Source organism: Engraulis encrasicolus, chromosome 3 (assembly GCF_034702125.1).
Source record: "Engraulis encrasicolus isolate BLACKSEA-1 chromosome 3, IST_EnEncr_1.0, whole genome shotgun sequence".
Taxonomy (NCBI): domain Eukaryota; kingdom Metazoa; phylum Chordata; class Actinopteri; order Clupeiformes; family Engraulidae; genus Engraulis; species Engraulis encrasicolus.
The window spans coordinates 56826530-56849621 of record NC_085859.1 but is presented as its reverse complement, the minus strand read 5'-3'; the positions used below and the strand labels follow the sequence as shown (position 1 = coordinate 56849621).

At 41.8% G+C, this 23092-nt stretch overlaps 1 protein-coding gene across 1 annotated transcript in view; it reads right to left on the bottom strand.

Annotated features, from left to right (window-relative positions):
* Window positions 1-20776, bottom strand: part of loxhd1b (lipoxygenase homology PLAT domains 1b) — a 66827-nt gene extending 46051 nt beyond the window's left edge. The window contains exons 1-5 of the mRNA XM_063195761.1: window positions 20176-20776; window positions 6507-6621; window positions 3552-3632; window positions 1689-1873; window positions 323-421 (exon numbers count right to left, since the gene is read on the bottom strand). Coding sequence (XP_063051831.1) covers window positions 323-421; window positions 1689-1873; window positions 3552-3632; window positions 6507-6621; window positions 20176-20416 — 721 coding nt within the window. The 5' untranslated portion in view covers window positions 20417-20776. The remainder of the gene's footprint in view (window positions 1-322; window positions 422-1688; window positions 1874-3551; window positions 3633-6506; window positions 6622-20175) is intronic.
* Window positions 20777-23092: the final 2316 nt, after the last annotated feature.

Below are 23092 nucleotides of genomic sequence, written 5' to 3'. Positions count from 1 at the left end.
AGTAGTATTTCTGTTTTCTGTTGTAAGTTCACTTATGAATGCTATACAGCAACTGGCAAGTCAGCTGTATTTTTTGACATTTACTGAAATAAATATCGCAATGAATCACAATAATACATTGCAATGCATCGTGATAGTATCGCATCTTGGCATGTGTATCGAGATGTACATCGAATCGTGAACAATACCCACCCCTTACACACACATGCACACACACAAAACATATCATATAGAACTCAGGTTCAGAGGGTTCCTTTAAAAGCTACTATACATTGTTTTTAAAGTCTTCTGTTGAAAGCTTGTTATGTGCTATTGCATTTACCTGTGTCTCCGAATTCTCCGAAGATATTGATGAAGACATCTGCGTCTGTTCCACTCCCCTTGACGTCCGCCGTAAACACACTTATAAGATATTTGTTGTCTGTTGGTAAATAAATAAATATATAAATACAGGATAGACTTTTAAACTGATTCTTAAATAATTTCAGACCAGATGATTGTCATAAGGTAAAAACTCAGAGTAAAGCCAGGTTCAAACTACACAACCATCGGCCCGATTCTAGGCTGAAAACCCCTTTACGACAATCGCTGGAACATTATCCCCCAGGACCATCGCAAGTGATTGTCGGGCAAGATATCCTCCTCGTGTGCAACGTTCTAAGATAGAATTTTGGCAGCTCCAAGAGTTGCCGATCGCAAATCGTATCACTGTTTGATATTTGCGACTGGAAATAGAACATTGGGCATTGTCTCGGTGGTTGCGAGCCGGGATAAGACTGACAGTTGCAATTCTCTTCTAGTGTGTGGAGCACAACAACGTCAAAATCGTACACACAATCGGGAGTCGTGTAGTTTAAGCCTGGCTTAAGAGATATAGAAAGACTTGTAGAACCTTATAATGTAATAATTTCCTGTTGGCAGACATGCCATCCTAAACTCCTAGCTCAGAATTATAACACTGTCTATGTAATATTGTCCCAAAATTTGCCTTCCGTGGGGGCCTACAGCAACCTGTAGCCTCGGGGCCCCGAGCCACCTTAATCCGGCCCTGCTGTGTGTGAGTGTGTGTGTGTGTGTGTGACTATAGACTATCCTCTTCTGAGAGGGCTATAATAGCATCATCACAGGGCACATTGACTGAAAAGTGAAAACCAGGATGGAAATTGTGCTTCGCATTATCTTGGCAGCCCACTGTCACCTAAAGCCATGAAGAGATACACCACCTCCTTAGTTGTACCAGTGGGGCATTCTCAACTCTAAAGACAAAAAATCCTATAATAGAGAGCAGTACTCCCCACTCTCCTGTATGGGTTACAAGGAGTCTACACTAGAAGTCTTGCATCTAATGCCGGTTTTCTGGTAGGCCTACAGCTCGGCGCAGGGCGACTCGGCCGCCACTTTTTGCTCTTCAATTGAACTGTGTCGTGCCCAATCGAAAAGCAAAAAGAGTGCTAACCCATCCTCCTCCATGACTGAGGTTCCCTGAGCATGGTACCGTCCTGCCGCACTGCCCACCCTCGGGTACCATTGGGGGCTGCCCCCTTGCACGGGTGAGGCATGAATGCAATTTTGTTGTGTGCAGTGTACACTTGTGTGTTGTGGAGTGCTGTGTCACAATGACAATGAGAGTCAGAGTTTCCCAGTTGGGCTTTCAACTTTACTCGCTTTATCTTAAAAAGGAAACTCACATTTTGGCATGTCCATGGGGTCTGAGGTACCCAGCATGTCGCGGATGAAGAGGTGGTCTCCCTCGTCTTTACTTAGCCAGTTGTTGCAGGCAAAGTAGAAGCGCAAGTGTGGCCTGTTCATGTCCGTCACGGTCACACGGTCCAGAAACCAGCTGGCGTTCAGACCTGTGTTATCATGTTCAATTCTGGAGGAGTGCACAATAAAACAAGATGTCTCTCGCTCTGTCTCTATCTCTCTATAATCACATACAGTATGTTACAAAAATAACATACTGTATGCATACTGTATGCATAACAACTATGGCGTTATTTTTGTAGGCAGTGTACGTTTATATTGTGAATGGCAGAGTAAAACGTTAATGCAAAAGAGCACAAGCCTACCAAATATGAAACACAACATGGTTTGAAGTATGTTTGGCAGTTTCAAACATGCACACTAACAACATTGAGAACAGAGTTGTGTAATGTAGAAGTTGAAGTACTCTTGCAGATGTAATTACAACACTGGTAGCATGATTGATTAAGATAAAATCATGCAATATCATACCACTCATGTTGTAATCACATCTGTGAGAGTACTTCCACTTTAACTTTATACAACTCTGATTATCAAGATCAACTTCAGCTCACTAGTGTTTTACGTCATTATGACAACAAATGGACTTGAACACACCATCCTCATAATTTCCACTTTTTTAAACTGGAAAGCATACTCTTCCCCATGGCACGTGAATTCTACAACAGTCTAGGGACCATCTGGCCATTGGGGTTAGTGTTATCATGTTCAGTTCTGGAGCACAAGCAAAGGAGCAAATGTCACCCTCCTGGGTCTCTCTCTCTCTCTCTCTCTCCGCACAAACACACATCTCACAATCTCTTCTCGTTGCTGAGACTTGCATGCACGGACACATGCACGAACACAGACAGACAGATACAGTTACAGACACAGACACAGATACGATAACAGATAAGGTGTACAAACATTTTTGCACTTTGGTCTGAAGTTACATGAAAACATGAAATAAGTTGCATTTAAACCGTAAGACCCCCATCTTGCATTAGAATGTGTTCATTCAGCTGTAACATACCCACATTTTTATTTAAAAAAGCTAAAATCTCAAGAGCCTGAATGCAGCATACATTTGTCTCCAGGCACCAAAGGCCAAACAACATATACGAATCATCAGGCTTAAATGGGTTTAATGATTGATCTTATACCCAAGCCAACCTTCCAGTCAAAGTAATGAAGCCAGTTTTTCCCGTTATGGCTGGGGCTGGCTAAGCTTAAGCTCCAATGTTAACCAGACCATTTTCAAATTAACATACTGTACTTAAAACTTGGTTCAAAGATCGATTTTCCATTTGTCAATTGTGTTGATATTCACAATGACATCATATATTCACACAATCACATATTGTGACCAGTGCTTTAAATTGTTTCTAAAGTAGGCGTACACAATAGAATGCGTGTGGAAAGTGCGCATAGTGTACGTTTTACAAACTATTAACAGCTGGGTTGCCAGGGCTCCCATGATTGATAGCAACCTATTCCTCCAGACATCGGGAGAAGCGATTTTCAGCTTCTGAAATTCGGAACTGGTCATGAAAAGGCGGATTGAAAACAATGCCCAGGTGTGTTAAAATGACAGTGCCCTGTGAATTAATCCTCATTTCGGCTGCGCAAAGGCCTATGGGTGACGTCATGAATCCTTTGTCCAGTAATATACAGTCTATGGTTTTACCTTTCTCCTGCTCTTCTAGCCGTTTCAGACATGGTGGAGAAATTGCTTTCAGACGTTCTAAAATGGTAGAATGTCACTTTAACACTTGAATCACTTATACAATATATAATACTGTACGTACCTTATCTTTTTCAGAGGACCAACATTATGCGTTTTGAGGCGAAAAACATCCGTTTTACACCTTTCAAAAGCGGTTCGGCTCCTGTAAGACATGTGACAAATTATCTCATTAATATTCATATCCAAACTTCTGTCACTTCCTTAAAGGTTAATACTATTGTACCATTCTAAACTGGTGTTTACATACAAGTCATATGCTTCAGTGTTCATTAATCATTTATGTGCCCAAGAAGTAGGAACGCGCTAAGTAATCCTGATCATTATAACTCAATGTGTCGAGGATATATGTAACTTCCTGCTTTAAATAATACATGCTGATACATGCAAAACACATAGCAATACTAACCATACCCCCCTCGTTTCACTGCACTGTGTGACAGATGCTCTACAGTACTGTACATTTCTCTAACTCTACTTCCAACACACAATCAAAATCCCAATACACACTGACACAGTCATAGAATGAGTTGTAGGCCTAGGCCTATTGTTCCAGCTGGTGTAAAGAAATCTCGCACACTATCCATTACACGAAGAAATTTTAATACTTTTCGGTCATCTTCAGGTTCCTTGAGGTAGTAACTTAACCTGAAGAAGGTTAGATGACCGAAACATTGTATTAAAGTTTCTTCGTAGAATGTGGGATTTTTTTTACAATTCAATGACAACCCCACTGGGATAATATCCTACACACCTGTCCAACTACAGAGGTGTGCAAAAGCGTAGTTTTGAATTGTTCCAGCTGGGAAGGTAAAAATAATGTTATACTTTACTGGATTGGACACATTACTGTTAATTAAAGGGGTATGCCACTATTTTGGGGCTTAATACAGTTAAAATCGTTGGCTGGGGTTTATAAAGGTGGTAAAGTGTCTTATTTTTCATGTTAAGCGTTGTCTTGCTTTAAGACAAGTTAAAAGAGGGAATATGTCGCTAAGCTAGTGAAAGTCAATGGATCCGTGTAGCATAGCATATGTAATGACATGTAACGTTATGTACTTCCACTGTACCATGGGGTAAGGGTTATGGTTAGGCGTAGACCGTTTAAGTACGTAACATTACATCTTGATGCATATAGCATATAGTTACCATGATGTAAATAGAAGAACAACCCAGTATTGTGTCTTCAATAGTTCAATATCATACAACCCTATGGTAACTATGGTGTTGCAATATAAAACACATACCGTGAACTCAATCACACTCAAAAAAGACAAAAGCAATATGTGTTGTATACATGCCATTGCATCTGTCTCCCTGGTATGCAATGCCATGTATACCAATACCAGGATCACAGATGGTCTAAATGGTCTATAATATTGCTATGAATACAACCCCTACCTATGGTGTTGCAATATAAAAACATACTGTAACCTCCATCACTCTCAGAAAAAGTTAAAAGCAATATGTGTTGTATACATGCCATTGCATCTGTCGCCCTGGTATGCAATGCCATGTATACCAATACAAGGATCACTGAGGGTCTAAATTAATTCTTAAACTAACAAATCATTGTAAATCCATAGTACTGTATTGCTATCTTTCACTTTTTACTCCTTATGGGAAAAGTGAAGGGTACAATACTGTTCTATGCATTTTTGTAAAGGACCGGTTAGGGTTTTCTTTATCATGTAAGCACTGCACATTGATATTCTCTTCTTTTACCATGGTACATCTTGAGGAGATATACTGTATATGTCAAACTGCGTGATAATATAAAGTGTGGATATAATATTGCAATGAATACTTTTTACGATATACTGAACTTATAATGTTCATCTTATGCACTGCATGAAAGGATGTTTATTGCAGTGGATTTTTTCCTTCTAAACAGGGAATTGCATGTTTTTTTTTCTCCGCTGGGTTACATTAATTAACCACAGTTCTTCAAGGGTTCATCCCCTGTACACACTATCTTTGGAACTCAATAGCATGTCAACAAATTAGCCATGCTCATGTTTGACATTGTTTGCTTTAACGGTTCTGAGCCATGGCTCAACAAAATATGCATTTTTAATGAAAGGACACACTTTATTGCTCCATCAAGCACAAGGGCTCAGAATGATCCATGGTAAAAGGGTTCTAGAATGTCATGTCCAGAAAGTCAAACGTCACTGGTACAATCAGAAGGCTCGCCGGCTAGGTGTCTCTTGTCAATACAAAACAATCAAATACCTCTTTTCTGTGCTGTGAAATTGGAGAAAAAAAATCAAAAGAACGTTTTACTGTACATACTGACTGGCTCATTCAATTACTGTAGCTGTTAATGTAGTATGTAAAGCAAAGGAAAAAAAACAGTATATCTACTACAACTTAAACAAAAAGTAAACATCTCAGATTCTCTCTCTCTCTCTCTCTCTCTCTCTCTCTCCCTCTCTCTCTCTCTCTCTCTCTCTCTCTCTCTCTCTCTCACACACACACACACACACACACACACACACACACACACACACACACACACACACCTTACTGAATCATTAGCATAAGTTATGTGCATATATGTGCATGAACAGTAAATGTAATGTGTTTTTTAAATCACTGTGTTTTTTGCAGTTATGTCTTTACTTATACAACTGTCTTAAATGTTTATTAATTACATCTTACTTATTATAAAGGGTGAACCCAAACATTAAGGTATACAGTTTATGCAAGTGTGATTATAGTGACGATGATAACACTGAGATGATGTAATATTTGTCCTACGCATTATCCTTAAATGATTTACTGTGACCTGTGGTTGTCCAGAATTAGTTTGTGTGGCTACCAGGCCATGCAAAACCCTATAGTCATTATAGGACCTACTGTGTGTCAGCAGCACACATCTGACTTAATGTTGTGTGGCTGGCTCAGTAATAAGTTGAGCATATTTGAAAAAGGGGGTGAAATATAACGAACATGCAGAATAATCTGTGTGGATATGCAGATTTCGTCTGTGTGGGTAAAATGAAAGAACACTCACTTGCTGGCAAGATGAAGTTTTGGTGTGATCCCGTACTCTCCAAACAGAGTAACAAACACGTTGGCGTCTGTGCCCGCTCCAGCCACATCTCCCGTAATGGTGACCACCTCATACACTATCAGGGTAACAAAGACATAGAGGTGTGTGTGTGTGTGTGTGTGTGTGTGTGTGTGTGTGTGTGTGTGTGTGTGTGTGTGTGTGTGTGTGTGTGTGTGTGTGTGTGTGTGTAAGGAGTGGGGGGGTGAACACAGGTAACTATGAGGTTAGCAAGCTGCTGTATTTCACATTTTCATAACTTCGAACAAGCACCAAGGTAAAGTAATGTAATGAAACTGCACATAGGCCTAAACACAAACAAAAACAACTGTAACCAGCCTAACACCTATGAGGGCCAATTAATAACCCACACCGGTGCATATAACACACAATATATCACACAATACTAAATTCATCATGCAATTTTTCGGTAGGCCTACCTGATATTTAATGAATCTACACATTTTTGGTCACATCTTTCTGTGTGCCTTTCTGTATGACTGTGGGATGGATTAAGGAATGAACCTGAAAGCCACAGGAGGACAGGGGGACAAACAGGCCACAAACAGCCAGAACGAACATTTCATATTTCAATAGCTTTTTATTGTAAATATATTCATATTTGATTCCCATGTGATATTTGATATGATTTTGTTTATGCTGACATCTGACGGCAAGGTAGATATTTAAATTACACCACCCAAACTAGCAATATGAAAATGTGTTTGTACCGTACATAAACTGTGCATCATATCTTTGCCCCATTTCCACTAACTTGTACTGGACTGCATATACTGTAAGTACTATGCTTCACTCAGGACAAGTGTCAATGATTGACTGCCTGACTGTTGGTAGCCCCTTAGGGCCTTAAGTTATTGGCATGGTCCACATGAGCGAGCTGGCCCTTCCAATCACCTACGCTATGTATAATTCATCACCCTGTAACACTGGCTGTTGTTTGACACCAGCACATATGGTGATCCTACTCTGTTGGCCATGTCTAGAGCTCAACTCAGCTATACATCACAAGCACCCAGCCACTGTGACGTCATCGGACAAAATGAGTCTGACGTTGTAGATTCAAGATTTAGACACTGGCTGATTTTGATCCAAAATCCAAATTCATCTCTAATAGGGAATCGATCCAGATTTTCTTGATCCAATCCAGAAGGTCATGATTCGATTCGATTCACAATAAGATTCGATTTCATTCAAGATTGATCTTCTGTCTCGCTGGGTTGTGTCACTAGGCTACAAAACCTAAATATCTCAGCCTCTGAAGCACATACAAACAAATACCTTGAAATACCTTGGTATGACAGAATGAAGTGTGAAACGTTGGTATGAGAGAGAAAGGTGGGAAAAGACTTGTACTATTTACATGAACAAGCCTTGTGTATTTGTGCATGTAGCCTACGTGAATGTGGAAGAGAGCTACAGGATGTGGTTGAGAAAAAAAGCGATTTTAATCATCTGCAAAAGATTGATCCACAAAGCTTTGAAACAATATTGCACTTTTCAAACGTGAATCTTAGTCAAATGACAATGTTTTGCTGTTTTTTGTTGTTTTGTTGTAGTTAAGTTGTAGTTAAGAAGATCATGGCTGTTCTTAAGTACAGTAAGTTGCAAACATGTGCCCCAAAATGCAATTTAGCTTAACCCGTGAAAACACAGCATTATGAATGCATAAATTTGTGTTTGGGGGTATGGCTCTGTTCGGAGGAAGTTCCCCGGCTTCTCCATGAGCTCCATGGAAGCCAATACAGGGAACAGCAGCATCCTCAGGTGGTGTGCCTTCCATTTAGCTGGAAAGGCAAAATACCCCCTAGAACAGAGCAAGCAACAACAACAACAACAACAACAACATGACATTGTTTGACAATGATTAGTCTGGTGGAACAGGGGAGGTGATGGGAGCAAAACAAGCAGCAAAAAGCAATGACAGGAAAACAAATCCGGTAGTTTAAATAAAGCGCGCCAAATGTCAACATCCAATTGCGAGCTGCAGCTGATTAACCAAAGCGCAGCTGATTAGTGGAGAGTTGTACGGGTTGGGTCAGCGTCAGCCAGTAGGCAAAAGGGCGCGTTGACAAGGTTGTCTGCCAGAACTAACGCAGGTTGCTCGATTCCTGTAGGCAATTACATATTAATTTAGATGGAGTGTTGCACATTCCTGTAGGCAGTTACAATTTAATATATTTTAAAGTGTTTCTCCTTGTGATGGTCATTAATCGATTTATATCATGGCTCACATTTGTCTCCAATTTGGAATGATCACAAATCTTTCACAACAGTAGAAAAATATATTTGCAGTAACTGATATAGTGTTATGCAGATGTTTGGTTGCCCTTTAGGAAAACCTTCACATAGGTTTATCTTTTGTTGAACTTTTGAAAGACCAACTTTCCTTTTACAGTAAGTTATTGTACGTCGTTGTGGGTGCACCCTGACTGACATGTCTGTGAGCCTCACTCTTTGTTGTAAGCTTAGTGGTCAGAGCCCCAAATTAGATTTTCTCAGAAGGCTGGAGTTTGAGTACTGGTGGGTCCATGGGAAATGTGTTAATTGCATTTAAAAAGTAAGCTGTGTGCACTATAAATGTATAATGTTTATGTGTACAGAAAATATGGGTACCCCAATAAATAATTACATTAATATTTAATGGAGCATTATTTGGTTGATATATGGGCCGTGGATGCCGCCAACAAGCAGCAGACTAAGACATAAAAATGTTCCCAATTATTCAAAAACAACTGTAAATCACTCAAGATCGCTTGCTTCAAATCAAGCCTACTTCAATATATTTCTAATTTCTATATACCGGCATTTCAATGTGATCAATTTCAATTGTATTAAGGATAGTCCCTTGAGATGAATCATCTCGTTTTCACGGGGGGCCGTCAATACATGGCATACCCTAATACATGGCATACCCGTCAATACATAGCATGCCCTAATGATCTTAGGACAATCTACTTTGGAGAAGCAAGTAGTATAAACATTCCTTTTCCCTTCATTTTATGTACTGTAACTAATCACCAAAGAATTGTATATAAAAAAATAATTCAAACACTTACAACTTGGAATACAGTACATACTCCACTCAAAATAATGGCACACACCCCAGAGACATTCAAGGCTTTATTTTTGGACTATGAAGCACCCTTACTGCTTATGGACTCGGTGTTAAAGGGACACTGTGTGAGATTTTTAGTTGTTTATTTCCAGAATTCATGCTTCCCATTCACTAATGTTACCTTTTTCATGAATACTTACCACCACCATCAAATTCTAAGTATTCATTATGACTGGAAAAATTGCCTTTTCATACATGAAAAGGGGGATCTTCTCCATGGTCCGCCATTTTGAATTTCCAAAAATAGCCATTTTTAGCTGCAAAAATGACTCTACTTGGACCATACTAGAAAATATTTGTTTATTACTCAGTTAATTCCATGTAAATATCTAATTTGGCGATAGCCAACCCAGTTTCAATGAGCAGCATAGTTGCAGTACCTTTTTTGACCATTTCCTGCACAGTGTCCCTTTAATGAACTAAATCAGGGGTCCCCAAACTTTTTTCTCTGGGGGCCACATTATCGTTCCTGACTGTGTTGGGGGGCCGGGATCAATCATATGGGCTGTATACTCGGCCACGGCCAGTTATAGCCATAATTTCAAGCACAAAATAGTTCATCATTACAAGTGATTTACAAAAGAAGTGAGTTCTTCACGTTTTTCCAATTTGAAATACCACAGGTATTCCTTTTATTTTCTAATAACAACCATGTAAAAATAGCAGGGAAAGGTTAGAAAAATATGGTGATTGAGTTTATGAGTGATACAAGAGAAAGGGCAGGCCTGTTTAACTTCCAGTGAGATGAGAAACTATCAAGACAAGAAACTTCTGGTCATTCACACTAGGCTGGTGAAAATTACAAACTGTAGGAAGGCCTATTGATAAGTTATAATTAAGTGCACCATACAGGTCAAATAAACTGAATGCATTGAAAATAATAAACAATAATATTCAGAGTAAGGCTTAGCTATTAGTTATAATTAAGTGCATCATACATGTCACAAACTGAATGCATTAAAAACATTTAAATTACAGAAAGAGCAACAACAAACAGAACTTCATTGCTCTATAATAGCTCACATGTAGATCATGAAATCAAATTGACCAATAATAATATATAAAACAAAGTTTGCCATGACCATTATATCAACAAACCTAAAACAGTGATTTATAACCCTTTGAAATAGGAGATCGAGATGAGGGGCAGTGCATAGAAAGAGAGAGAGAGAGAGAGAGAGAGAGAGAGAGAGAGAGAGAGAGAGAGAGAGAGATGCTGAGAGAGAGAGAGATGCTGAGAGAGAGAGAGAGAGAGAGAGAGAGAGAGAGAGAGAGAGAGATGCTGAGAGAGAGAGAGAGAGAGAGAGAGAGAGAGAGAGAGAGAGAGAGAGAGAGAGAGAGAGAGAGATGCTGAGAGAAGAGATTGGGAGGAGAGAGGAGAGGAGAGACCGAGCAGTACGCACTCGGAAGAGAGTAACAGAACAACAGAGTAAAAGAAGTCAGCAATATGTGCAGTGAATTTGTACATGCTGTAACCAAGGTGGGATGAAGGATGGATGGGCAGGTAAGTGATGGGCAATGATCTTTGAGGTCAGCAGTTGCAGTCCCCTCTCTTGCTGCCTGGAAACCTGGCATAAAGGGATGACATTGGACACATTCAGTTGAATCATAATTCTAGATATGTTGCCTGTTGTTCCTTGATGTGATTTTACAAATAGGCCACAGTGTAGCATTATTAATTAACATGCAATGAAAACAATCATATTTCATCAAAAAGCATAGTCCATGTTTATATGCATGTTTACAGCCACATAAAATTGAAATAGTTAAAATCAGTATATTTACCTATCAGTGTGAACTGTGTGCCTGCTTCTGGCTGGCGAGAAGTCCGATGTCTGGGTGTAGCCTAGTAGTTGCCAGTCTCAAAGTTTGATGCAAATGCTCATCTGAGAGTCTGTTCCTCGTTGGATTTTTTATTTGCTTCATGCGGGAAAACGTCTGCTCACACGTGTAGGTGCTACCAAATACGGTGCACATCCTCAGAGCATGTTGTTTGATGTTTGGGTATGTGCACTGCACTCTGGTAGAGCAGCATAGAACTCTTCAGAGATGCTAGCTCCTCTGATACCTCGAAACGAGCGTTAACACCACGGATAAAAATCAAGAGCTGTGCCGTGTCCTGCACGTCATTACTCTCATCCATGGCTAAAGCAAAAAAACAAAATCTTTCGCTTTCTCTCTGAGTTGGTCAAGGACGTTTTCCCCCATCTCCTCAATTCGCCTAGTCATGCTTTGTGCCGAGAGACTCACCCCTCTGAAGGTATCCGTCTTATCGGGGCACACTTCCTCAGACACAGCCGTGAACGGCTTGCCGTGAATAGCCAGTAGGTTAGCTGCTTTGTAGCTGGCTCGGACAGCGGCCAGATTGGCCCGTGATTGCTAGTCCACCTTTCAGTCGCCGAACTTTGTCATCTCTCGCTGCCCCTTTCAAGCTAGCATACTCCTTGTGACGGGTTTCGTGATGGCGGCGAAGGTTGTATTCTTTAAACACGGACACGTTTTCTTTACATATAATACAAATGGCACGGTCCTTCCATGGAACAAAAAAATAATCCCTGGTCCATTGTTCATTAAAAACCCGACACTCTCGATCAATTTTCCTCACTTTACTGCACGCCATTGCACTGCTGTTCAACTGCTGCTATTCTCTGCGCATGACGTCCTCGATCAGTGAGGTGGCAGAAATTCGGTCATCATAACGATAAATCATAAAAATAATACAGACACATGCAGTTAGGCTATATAAATATAAATGGTTAATACAAATATTTTAGTGTTATCTAAAACCAAATAAAAAAAATATATAAAATACATTTTTATAATTTTTTTTTTTATATAATTTTTTGCAACTAGTTGCTCAGAGGTGGAGGGCCAGTCAAAGAGGCCAGGCGGGCCGTGGGCCTTAGTTTGGGAACCCATGAACTAAATGGACAAATTCCTGCGTAAACAGATATTAAAGTTTCACCTTATCTTATCTTATCTTGAATTTCAGCAAGAATTCATTGGTTTGTGTTGGGCAGTGCTTACAGTCATTGTCCTGCTGAAAACAGCTCATACGACTGTGTGACTGGCTCTTGAGCTTTCTTTTCAACAACCTACCAGAAAGGAATTAATGAGGCCCATAACTTTAATTAGGGTTATAATATCTATGCTGGGGCGTTAACAGCACCAAGATGGACGACATCCTGCAACTTGGGGAGCCTGCTATAAGAGAATGTTCTGCGAAATGCACTAGATCACGTCTCCTCTTCCACTTGACTGCTTTTTGTCAGAGCAATTTGAGCTGCGGTGCTTGTCAGGAATCAAGTTGAGTAAAATCACCTCTCAAAGTGACATCACATTAAGCGACTCATTTAACTGAAACGACTTGAGCTGAAATACAACCAACTGGGGCTCAATAATGTCTAATACAGGGTTGGACTGGGAATTTGCCATACAGGGCATTTTTACTATGTGGGCACAATTTCTGAGGGACCGATACTGTTCGCTTACAAAAATGAACCATGGTAAATCGCTAGTTACGAATGTAACTGTGGTTCTATGAATGCCGGATGACCGCCAGAGGCGGCAAAGCCTGTGAATGATATCCTTCGCGCCAGCGCATGTCGAGACTTTATACCAACAAAGTCATGTATGACGCACCTCATGCTTATAAGAAGCCCTGTAGCACGTCATACGTCCTCGGAAAACTTCTCGCGTGTGTCTGCGAGTCCGAGTGACTGGAAACTCTGGCGGTCATCCGGCATTCATAGAACCACAGTTACATTCGTAACTAGCGTTCTATTTCATGCCTCCTGACCGCCAGAGGCGGCAAAGCCTGTGAATGACATATACCAGCACTGTCAGGAGGACGAGCATCCCCATAAATGCTGTTACAGAGTTTCATTCAATGCATAACTTGGGCTAGGCAAGACACAACCAAGTTAATGATCAAGAGCAAGTCGCTCCTTCCGCAATCCCTCTTAGGGCTGCCCATGAAGGAGGCTACTATTGCTATGGCAAGTAGTACCACCTGCCCAATCAACCAACCAACGAATAATATAACATGCGTTGTTGTCATTCAGTGTAATATAACATACGTTGTTGTCATTCAGTGTGCAGTCAAAGTGCCAGTGGGGTTCTGGACACTACTCCTGACACAACCCTTGTGTAAGGGGTGCTCCTTAGACATAGGATACCAAGTGACCCACATGCCATACAACATTTGGTTGGACTGTCTTGTCCTTAGAAATACAGTGCCTTAATATTCACACAGGGTGCAGACATGCAACCCCATAAGTCAAGCTCAACAGGTACACAGAAGGATGGAGACACATCCTGTATGAATAACAGAGTTTACCCGCGCCACACCATGGACGCCTGGCCTTCCTCCCATCCAGTCTGGACTGGCTGAAGTGTCTGTGACTCAATCAATGTTTTATGGAGGCTATTCAAATCAAGGGGTTGCCCTCCAGGCCACCAAGATAGATCCACTTCTGCTCGGTCAAAAAAGGGGGGCCTGAGACAGAGGATACAAAGGAGTAGTAACATAGGAAATAAATATATTACCCAGTGTAAATCACTTGGAGTGTAATGGGCTCTCCAAGGACTGAAGTGTCTTGCTTTTGCTATGAATAAGACTATAAAACATATAGTCAATCATCCACTTAAGCATGTTTCACAGAAATGGCTGCCACGTAAACTCCCACAATAGAAAGACTTGAGCTCATCAAGAAGTTTCTGTAAACAGGAAACTTTAACCTGTTTTAGGGCACATGACACCTTACGTCAGGTGGTAGTTTCCATCTACACGCAGTAGATTAGTTGAGAGGGCCCCTGTGACTTTAACACATTCATAACTGCATCTGCACACAGTAGCTTAGTTGAGAGGGCCTCTGTGTCTTTAACGCATTCATAACTGCCTGGTTGCAGTCATTCGAATAGAGTGACTTAGGTCAAGGGCCATGCTTGCAGCCGAATGAGGCAAGTATGGATGTCCCAGATACCTGTTCCCCATGTGCCAAGAGATCTACTCTGTGAGGCATGGAGTTTCATTTAGCAGAGAATAGAATAGCCACCGACTTGCTAGACATTGTGGCTGAAATCTGAAGTAACACTTATGATAGGAAGTGATGAACTGAAGAAGTATGTATGTTGTTTGGCCAATCACACTCAGATACAAGGCCCAAACTTCTCTCTCCTGTGTATAAGAAAACCGTATGTGTTAATCAGTGGTTGCCCTGCTGGCAAACAACAGATTTTCCAATATTGTGTCCATAAATGAATTCATCTACTGACAGGTGGACTGTCTTGGATGGCTCTAGTATAGTCCCATTTCAACAAACAGTTGTTCAGCAGAAAGAAGGGGAGCAAGTGTCCCTCCTCTGATGGTTGAAGCACATTGTTGTCATATTGTCTGACTGAATGAGCATGTCATCCCTGCAAGGGCGATAAGAATTGTGTGACAGACAGATGCATTGCCATAGGCTGTGGAGATTTGTGTTCAGACCTGTTGTCAGCTCCATGAATCAACATTTGGTTGTGGGTACCTCACTGCACCTCCAACCTGTTGGGTGTGCGTAAGACCATAGTCAAGGGGAACCTCCCATGTGCAAGTGCCGCAACCAGTAGCTCACCTGGTGCTTAAAGACCTGAATGTCTCCGCAGCGAGAGAGCGCTAGCTTTCCGCTTGGTGATGAGGGAGAGTGTATTCTTGTTAAGACCTATACTGAGGCAAGGTGGATTAACCACTGTAAGGGCCATTCCAGCAGGCCCGAGGAGAAACACTAGATTTCTAGTGTAAGCCTGCCTTGCTGGCATACAGCAGGCAGAGATGCATATTTCCCATAATCATTGACATTAATGCAATGTCCTCACATGATGGCATGGCCAGTCAAGTAGTATTCAAAATCTGTCTTGGTGGCCAAAACAGTATTCAAAATTTGCCAGCATAGAATCATTGGACTGATTGTTTAGCCAAGCGAGCTCGCTGTGTGTTGTCAGTTTGGGCCAGTTCTAAGCCACGGCTCTTAGTTTAGTTAAGGTTTAACTTATAGGGGCAAATGCAATATCATGTAGGCTGTACAGCAGCCTAACAGAGGAACATATACTGCCATATGTATAGCCATAGGCTAATTTCCAATGTCCGTTGATAGATAGGCCTTTAAATTAAAGTACATCATAAGGGCTTAAGAGCTGCTGTATGATACAGGTGCAACTTACAGGCTATGCTCCAGTCAAGGAGCGCACAAGCCGGATTTCACACGAGTCAGGTGGCTGAGGTACCTGTATACACTCGGGGGTGCACTCAGCAGTAGTGCAAGGCATATGGTAGGGAGTAGCCTCCTCAATAGCAATGGTTAGCAACAAGCAGAGTGATAAGCGATGCACTTATGCAACAGCATACAAGTAGGCATGCCAGTCCTTTCAGTCAGATTGCATCAATACAAAAGTTGCATGCAAGCCATTGTCATCATAATCCTCATTGTCATGTTTTGATATTAGTAACAGTAGCCTACTAGTAGTAGTACTAGTAGTCGTAGCATTGGGTGACCAAATGAGTGCTTGGTGACTGCTCATGCTTGTCCCACTCTGAGGAATCAGAGACTAATTGGACTTCCAATCATGGGCCTGAAGCAGGCTCTGCAAGGGAGTCGGTGGCCTAACTGTTGCCTAGCCTGTTACCTTCTAACAGGTTAGCTCCTGAATACAGTCCAACAATGGGCTAGAAAAAACCCTCAGTGGGAGATGGTTTGGGCTTGCCACTGTATTGGGGCATGTCTAACTGCCACTCTTGTGGATTGGACAGAGAATGGCGTCTGACATACCTTAGTTTGCTGGCCCAGACAGCTGGCCAGGTACACCGGAAGCTTAAATGAATGGCATACGTCTGAGAATGGTGCTTGCCAGTCAATGTTGGGCATACGCCACAATAACACAAGACAACCCAATCCTGGGTCCCAACTGGAAACCATGCAGGGTTCACAAGTAGACTGCCTTACAGTATGCACAGTAGGGCTAGGTTTGTACCCATGTAATGCAAGCAAGTTTGCAAATGGTAATTACAATCCACAGAATTCAAGCATAATGGTTGTATGACCAGCTCAGAGACCATGGCTAGCATGGCTATGGTGGAATGTGGCAATGTGGCAATTATTAGGACTGAGGAAACAGGGGTCCTCATTTAGTCACTTGAAACATTATTTGTCATAATAATGTAATGATCCTCCTCTGTGCAGTTACATGCCTTGCCGGTATGACACACCTATCTATGGGTGTACTGGGTGTACGGCCTCGCCTGGGGAACTAACAGGGTTACACCAGGGGAAAGATGTTGATATTTGGTCAGTCAGGCCAGCACCAAGGGCATGCCATAGTTAATGTGAGCAGGTAGCCACTGTGTTATGGGTAGCCTCTCAATTGGAATTCAGCCAGAATTTGTCAAGGAGTAGTGCCAACAATACACACTCCCCCCTGTCAGGGCTGTAGCCCGTTATGAAGTGATAGCCAGCAGACTGGCATCCAATTGCCATACCATCCCCACTCTCATCTGAATATGTACTGGGGGGGGTGTCATCTCCAAGCATGTGCAAGGACGAGGAGAGTCGAGTTGCACTTAATTCATTGTCTCTCCGTGACCGTGAGATAAACAAGGAGGCAGTCAGTAGTTGCAGTTAGAGTCCAACTCAATTTTACTGCGTGTGACGTTCTCATAGCAGTTTTCTGCATTCAAGAAGTTAAGACTTAATATGTGAACTATGAAGGTCAAAACGGGGTGGTCCACCGTTCACTTCTCCAATGTCCATCGTCATACCGGTTATCCAGTTTCCCCCGACAAGAAGCGGGGGTAGTACTGTGTGCGAGAGTGGCTGCGCGAGTGGCAGCGCAAGCAAGTGCTCGGTCGGCAGTGGCAGCCAGTTACAAGCGCATCTGCCGAGGCTGATAGAAGCCGTGCAATGCGGAGAGATCGTCCACTCATACACGGAAAAATGTAGTGTTTTTCACTGTGCAGCTTCGCCCATCTCGGCGGCTCTCTGACTCCAGTCTCGGCCGCCGATAAGGCTGTTTTTATTAGTGGTTCCTCGAGGCTGCAAGCGATACAATCGCGCAGATTGAGCATTCATTCCAAACAGCCGACCACTCAATTCGAGCGTCGCCACTGTTAGCATGTGAATTCATTGCAACAGAGCGATACAACGGACTAACACAAAAATCCGACGCCTAAAACGTGCAACACATATTTTAACAACATACAGTAAACAAGGCTCTAGTTAACAAGCCATCGTTAACAGAAGTACAATAGCAGCAACACTCAACACAACACAAGGTTCTTGAGGAGCTAGCTAGCTAGCTGCTGATGCTAACGCCAGTAGCGATAGTCCACACAGTTCTTACCTTATGGTTTGTCGTACATCAACGTATAAGTAAGGGATACACACTTTATTATTGGTCAACGGGGGGAACCGCCGCATACAGGGACCATACTCTTGTGCTTTTGTGTGTGAACTGTGGAGGTGAAAACGGGGTAGTCCACCGCTTGCTTCTCCAATGCTTGTGACTGTATTCACTGCGGAATAATATCCACGGGGAGTCCCACCGTGAATAATAATTCCATCTTCCGAACTTCAATACTTACAGTAAGAAGAGCATAGCTACCTGATGCAGAGTTATCAGGGATGCATTAATGCATATGATAACCCCTATTCAGAGGTAGCAGCTAGTAGTGCTCGATTCAAGCGCGAGAAGAATAAGAGGACGTATGACGTGCTACAGGGCTTCTTATAAGCATGAGGTGCGTCATACATGACTTTGTTGGTATAAAGTCTCGACATGCGCTGGCGCGAAGGATATCATTCACAGGCTTTGCCGCCTCTGGCGGTCAGGAGGCATGAAATAGAACATGTTTTTCATGTTTTTTTGACCATGGTTTAAGACTATGGTTAAATCATGGTTTGACTATGGTTTAACTATCCCCTTACGAAAATTAACCATGGTTTAATCTGAAAACTAACCATGGTTTTATCACGGTTTATAGTTATTCATTAAATTACACTTAGATGATTCTTTTTTTAATCCAAAGCGCATATTGGTGACAGTCCTTAGAGCAATGTGGGGCTAGGTGCTTTGCTCAAGGGCACTTCAGCCATGGATGGAGGTGTAGGGAGAGGTAAGGGTGGGATTCGAACCTGCAAATCTGTGATCGTCAGTCCAACTCCATAACCATGACAACACGGCTGCCCACAAGTAGTTATTCATGGTTTTCATGTTTTCTTGGTTAACCACGAAACCATCGTCACAAGCCATGTTCCAAAAACCATGAAAACCACGAGTTACCATGATCCATGGTTAGTTTCCATAGTTAAACGATGATTAAACCATAGTTGGGAGCCACAGTTTGCATGGTTATCAAAAAACATGGATAAGCAGTAATACTATGGTTGGTTCAGAGTACTTAGAGTAACCATGAAATACCATGGTAGTTACTACATTAAAACCATGGTCGACTTTCATAAGGGTACTTTTGTTTTGTTTTTCCCTCTGAGGGCGGCCCACAAAATTGGTCTATCTCTAACTTAGAGAGTAAAATGAACCCATCAGCACAAATGCCTCTCCAGCAGCGGGAGCGGGTTGTGTGAAGAGATGGCCTACTACACCAAAGATGCCCAGGCCATGTTTTGGTCTCAGGCCAGCCCTGATCCAATGGGTGCAGTGCAGTCCTATCACCTTTGCTCAGGTATGCCTTGTAAGTTAATAGCTTACATGTGATTGATGGATCATAGCCTTCATATTGGATGACCTACTGTATACAGGTAGGCCGAATGTTTATTGCCAATGTCCAATACCTATACAGTACAAAAAATGATGCAAAAACTTGGCATTTCAGATAAAGCCATGTCCAAAGGAACAACTATACTATAACTGCTGTTATGTATAGGTTAACAGAAAACAGCCTATGCATCACATGTGCACGAGTAGGCCTAGCCTATGTGAACTTTTTTGGGAAAAAAAGACTTATTGGGATTACGAAGTAATTCAAAATGAATGGTCTGACCTGTCAGGCTAATATTGGCCCACTGCCCTGCAAGCTTTCCACTGAACACACACGCCATTCATTTTAAAGCAGGGGCGCCTGGTAATTAAAGATTTGCTGGTACTTAACACAACTGCAGTGGGAGTGTTAAATTATGCATATCAAACTGATAACCCATCTCAGGTGTCTTCTTTTAAAAAAAAAAAGTCCCTTGGGGTTTTGATCTATTCCTCTGGACTATGAAAAGCAAATGATTGTCTAAAATGGATTAGGCCTACAGCCAATATAAAGGCTGTTGTGTTGCTCAATCTCTTTCTATCATGTTAAGCCATTTTGCCTTCAATCTAACTTCAAGTCGGTGGTTGTAGCCACATTGTGTAGGCCTATGCATGTCTCCTATAGGCCTAGTCTATATAGCCTAGGCCTAAGCTAGGCCTAAGAATAAGTCGTGAATTATTATTATTATTATTAAAGGGAGCATTCCTTACCTTTTTTCTTGTGGTACTCATCCTCATAGTTTTCCTGGGTATCTTCTTTGTAATTTCTAAGTTCATTCTCGTATATCTCCACATAGTCTTGGATTTTAGATTTTTTCTTTTTGCCCTTTTTATCGTCATCACTATCTCCTTTTTTGCCTTTCTTATCCTTTTTCTTTTTCTTGGGGGAGTCCTCGTCCTGGTCCGTCGTATCCTCCTCATCTTTTCCCTTCTTTTTCTTGTCTTTTCCCATGTCCTTGACAGAAGATGCTCTTTTCTTTTTCTTATCGTGCCCGTTACTGACTAGCACAACATCTGGTAGTAGTTTTGTCTCTATCGACCTCTTCTTTGCATCATCGTTGTCACTGCTGCTCTGATTCTGCTCGTGTCTGTTTGCCTCATCGCTACTGAACTCACTCTCCTCCTGGTCTTTTTTCGCCCTCTTCTTCTTCTTTTTGACCTTTAGTTTCTTGCTTCTTTCGCTCTGCTCCCTGACTTCTTCCTCGGACAAATTACTCTGCGAGTTCAACTCTTCTGTTGGAGGATGACACTTCGCGCTCTTGCCATCAGTGCAATCTCGGCTGGTGACCCCGCTTTTCCTCTTCGTCTTCAGTTCCCGCTCCCTGGCGTCGTCATCCTCCTCTTCGGTTTCCTCCACAGTCCGCCGCTGCGGTAGCTTCTTGGGTTTTTTGTCTTTCGAGGGCATCTTTAATTTATTTACTGCTATGTGTGTAATTGTAACTGACTCCCCGTACGTCCAGAGTGAAAGACGACTTCTTTGACCTGTGATACGGTGGCGACTGGCCAAAGGGCTCACGCCAGGAAGCAGGGCCCGCGCCAGCAGAGTCTGCAGTCAAGCGCACTGCTGCTGCATGGCAGTTCCTCGCACTTCACAAACCATAACCACTCTACTGTCATTGGCTCATTAAAATTTGATTGAGATACTATGTAACCTACAAACACCTTTAGCAATAGCTTAGCCTACAGCTAGAAAACACTTGTGGTCTGTTGAGCAGTTGCATCTCTCTTACAGTTTTTCTCGATTGCCTACACACAATTTTCGGAATCGGTCCTCGAATTCTCAAAACTCTACACACAAATCTCCAAACCTCACACACAACGGGCCAAACTCTTCACTACCTCTGAAAAATGCACGTCTTGTCTCAAAACAATGTACTCTCTTCTAAAAACCTCATTTTGTCGTCAAATGACACACACAGACAGTCACTACAATACACATTTGCAGACCCATTAAAACACTGTTGGGCACAGGGTAAAACTAATTTCTCCCAGTAACTTGGGCTTTTTTTCTGGATTGCATGGATACTGTGACATAAGTTGGAAAAACTTCATTCCCACAACACACAAACAGAAACAGAAAGATTTTTATTTCTTTTTCACAAAAACAACACAAAGATAAACCCCACTGCCTATTTGGCAGTACAAAAAACCTATTACATTACTGTATAGCCTATTGCTATGAAAAAAAAACACACTCACATCTACTCTGCCTTCTATTGTGGTCTGGCCACAGGACCTCATCCACATCGCATGCAATAGTTTCCCTGGCCAGGCAACGAGGGAAATACCGTCTTGCATGGCGCATCCACCCAGAGAAGGCATCAACAGCAATATCGCCACATGCCTCCTCCATTGAGTTCACAGATGTGTGGCAAAAATATATATTTTACATTTAATAAAAATGCATTAATTTATTGTAAAATATTGGGTAACCACATGAAAGTGATCTCTTGTATAACAGATTTTGGAGTTCAAAAACGGAAAAAATGTGTTTTCACACTGCATCCACTCATGTTTTCATCAATATCACATGCAATGTGTGTCCTTATGGGGTGATGATTTCAAATTGTAAACCGGTATGAAGAGAGTTTGCCCATGTGATGAGGAAGTGAACATAGTATGGCAGTTGATTGTAGTGTTGTGAATGACAGTGTGTTCCATGAGAAACCCAGTGTTTTTCGTTATGAAAATTGAGTGTAATCCAGAGAATTGTGTGTAATGGTGTGAAAAGAGTGTGTTTTAAAACTGGAATTTGAGTGTTAAGTAGGAATTGTGTTTAGTGTTCAGTAACATTGGTTAGGGGAGTTGGGAAATGGGTGAGATGTTCAGATAATTGTGTGTGAAGTACCAGAACTTGTGTGGAGGCAATCGAGAAAAACTGTATTATGCTATTTAGTAGGCCTAGCCTAATAGGCTATTTAGTAGCCTAACAGGCTATTTGCTTAATTGACTTTATATTGAGTCAGATTTTAGCACTTTCAAGAACAGGCATGTAGCCTAATTGTTTTCGAAAATGCATGTTGCTCATTCACAAATTTGACCATTTTATATTAGGCTACTAAGCAATAAACTTATATTCAATGGTCTGGCCTACATTTTCACGAAGATGTCTATGACTGGTAATTCACAATGGTGGACATAAAGAAAATCTACCTATTCGTGAATGGAAAATAAATTTCCAAGTCATAATGAATAGCCTACTTAGAAACTGATGCTGGTGGTAGCCTACATTACCACTGTAAATAATCCAATTTTTTAAAAAAATGCATACTTAAACAGTGAAAACTTCAGAAACAACAAATTGTAATGTAGGCCTATACCACTTTTGTGATGTAGGCCCTACCAGTATTGAAATGTGTCATGAATAAATAAATTAATGAGCTAGATGTTGGCTAGTTCAGCGTGCGGATTGTTAATAGCCTTACAATTGAACAGTTGTCAAAAACTCAACCAAACTCAGTAGCATACACATCACAGCCATACCCTTCTCGCTCTCTCGCTCTCTCGCGCTCTCTCTCTCTCTCTCTCTCTCTCTCTCTCTCTCTCTCTCTCTCTCTCTCTCTCTCTCTCTCTCTCTCACACACACACACACACACACACGCGCGCACACGCACGCACACGCGCACAC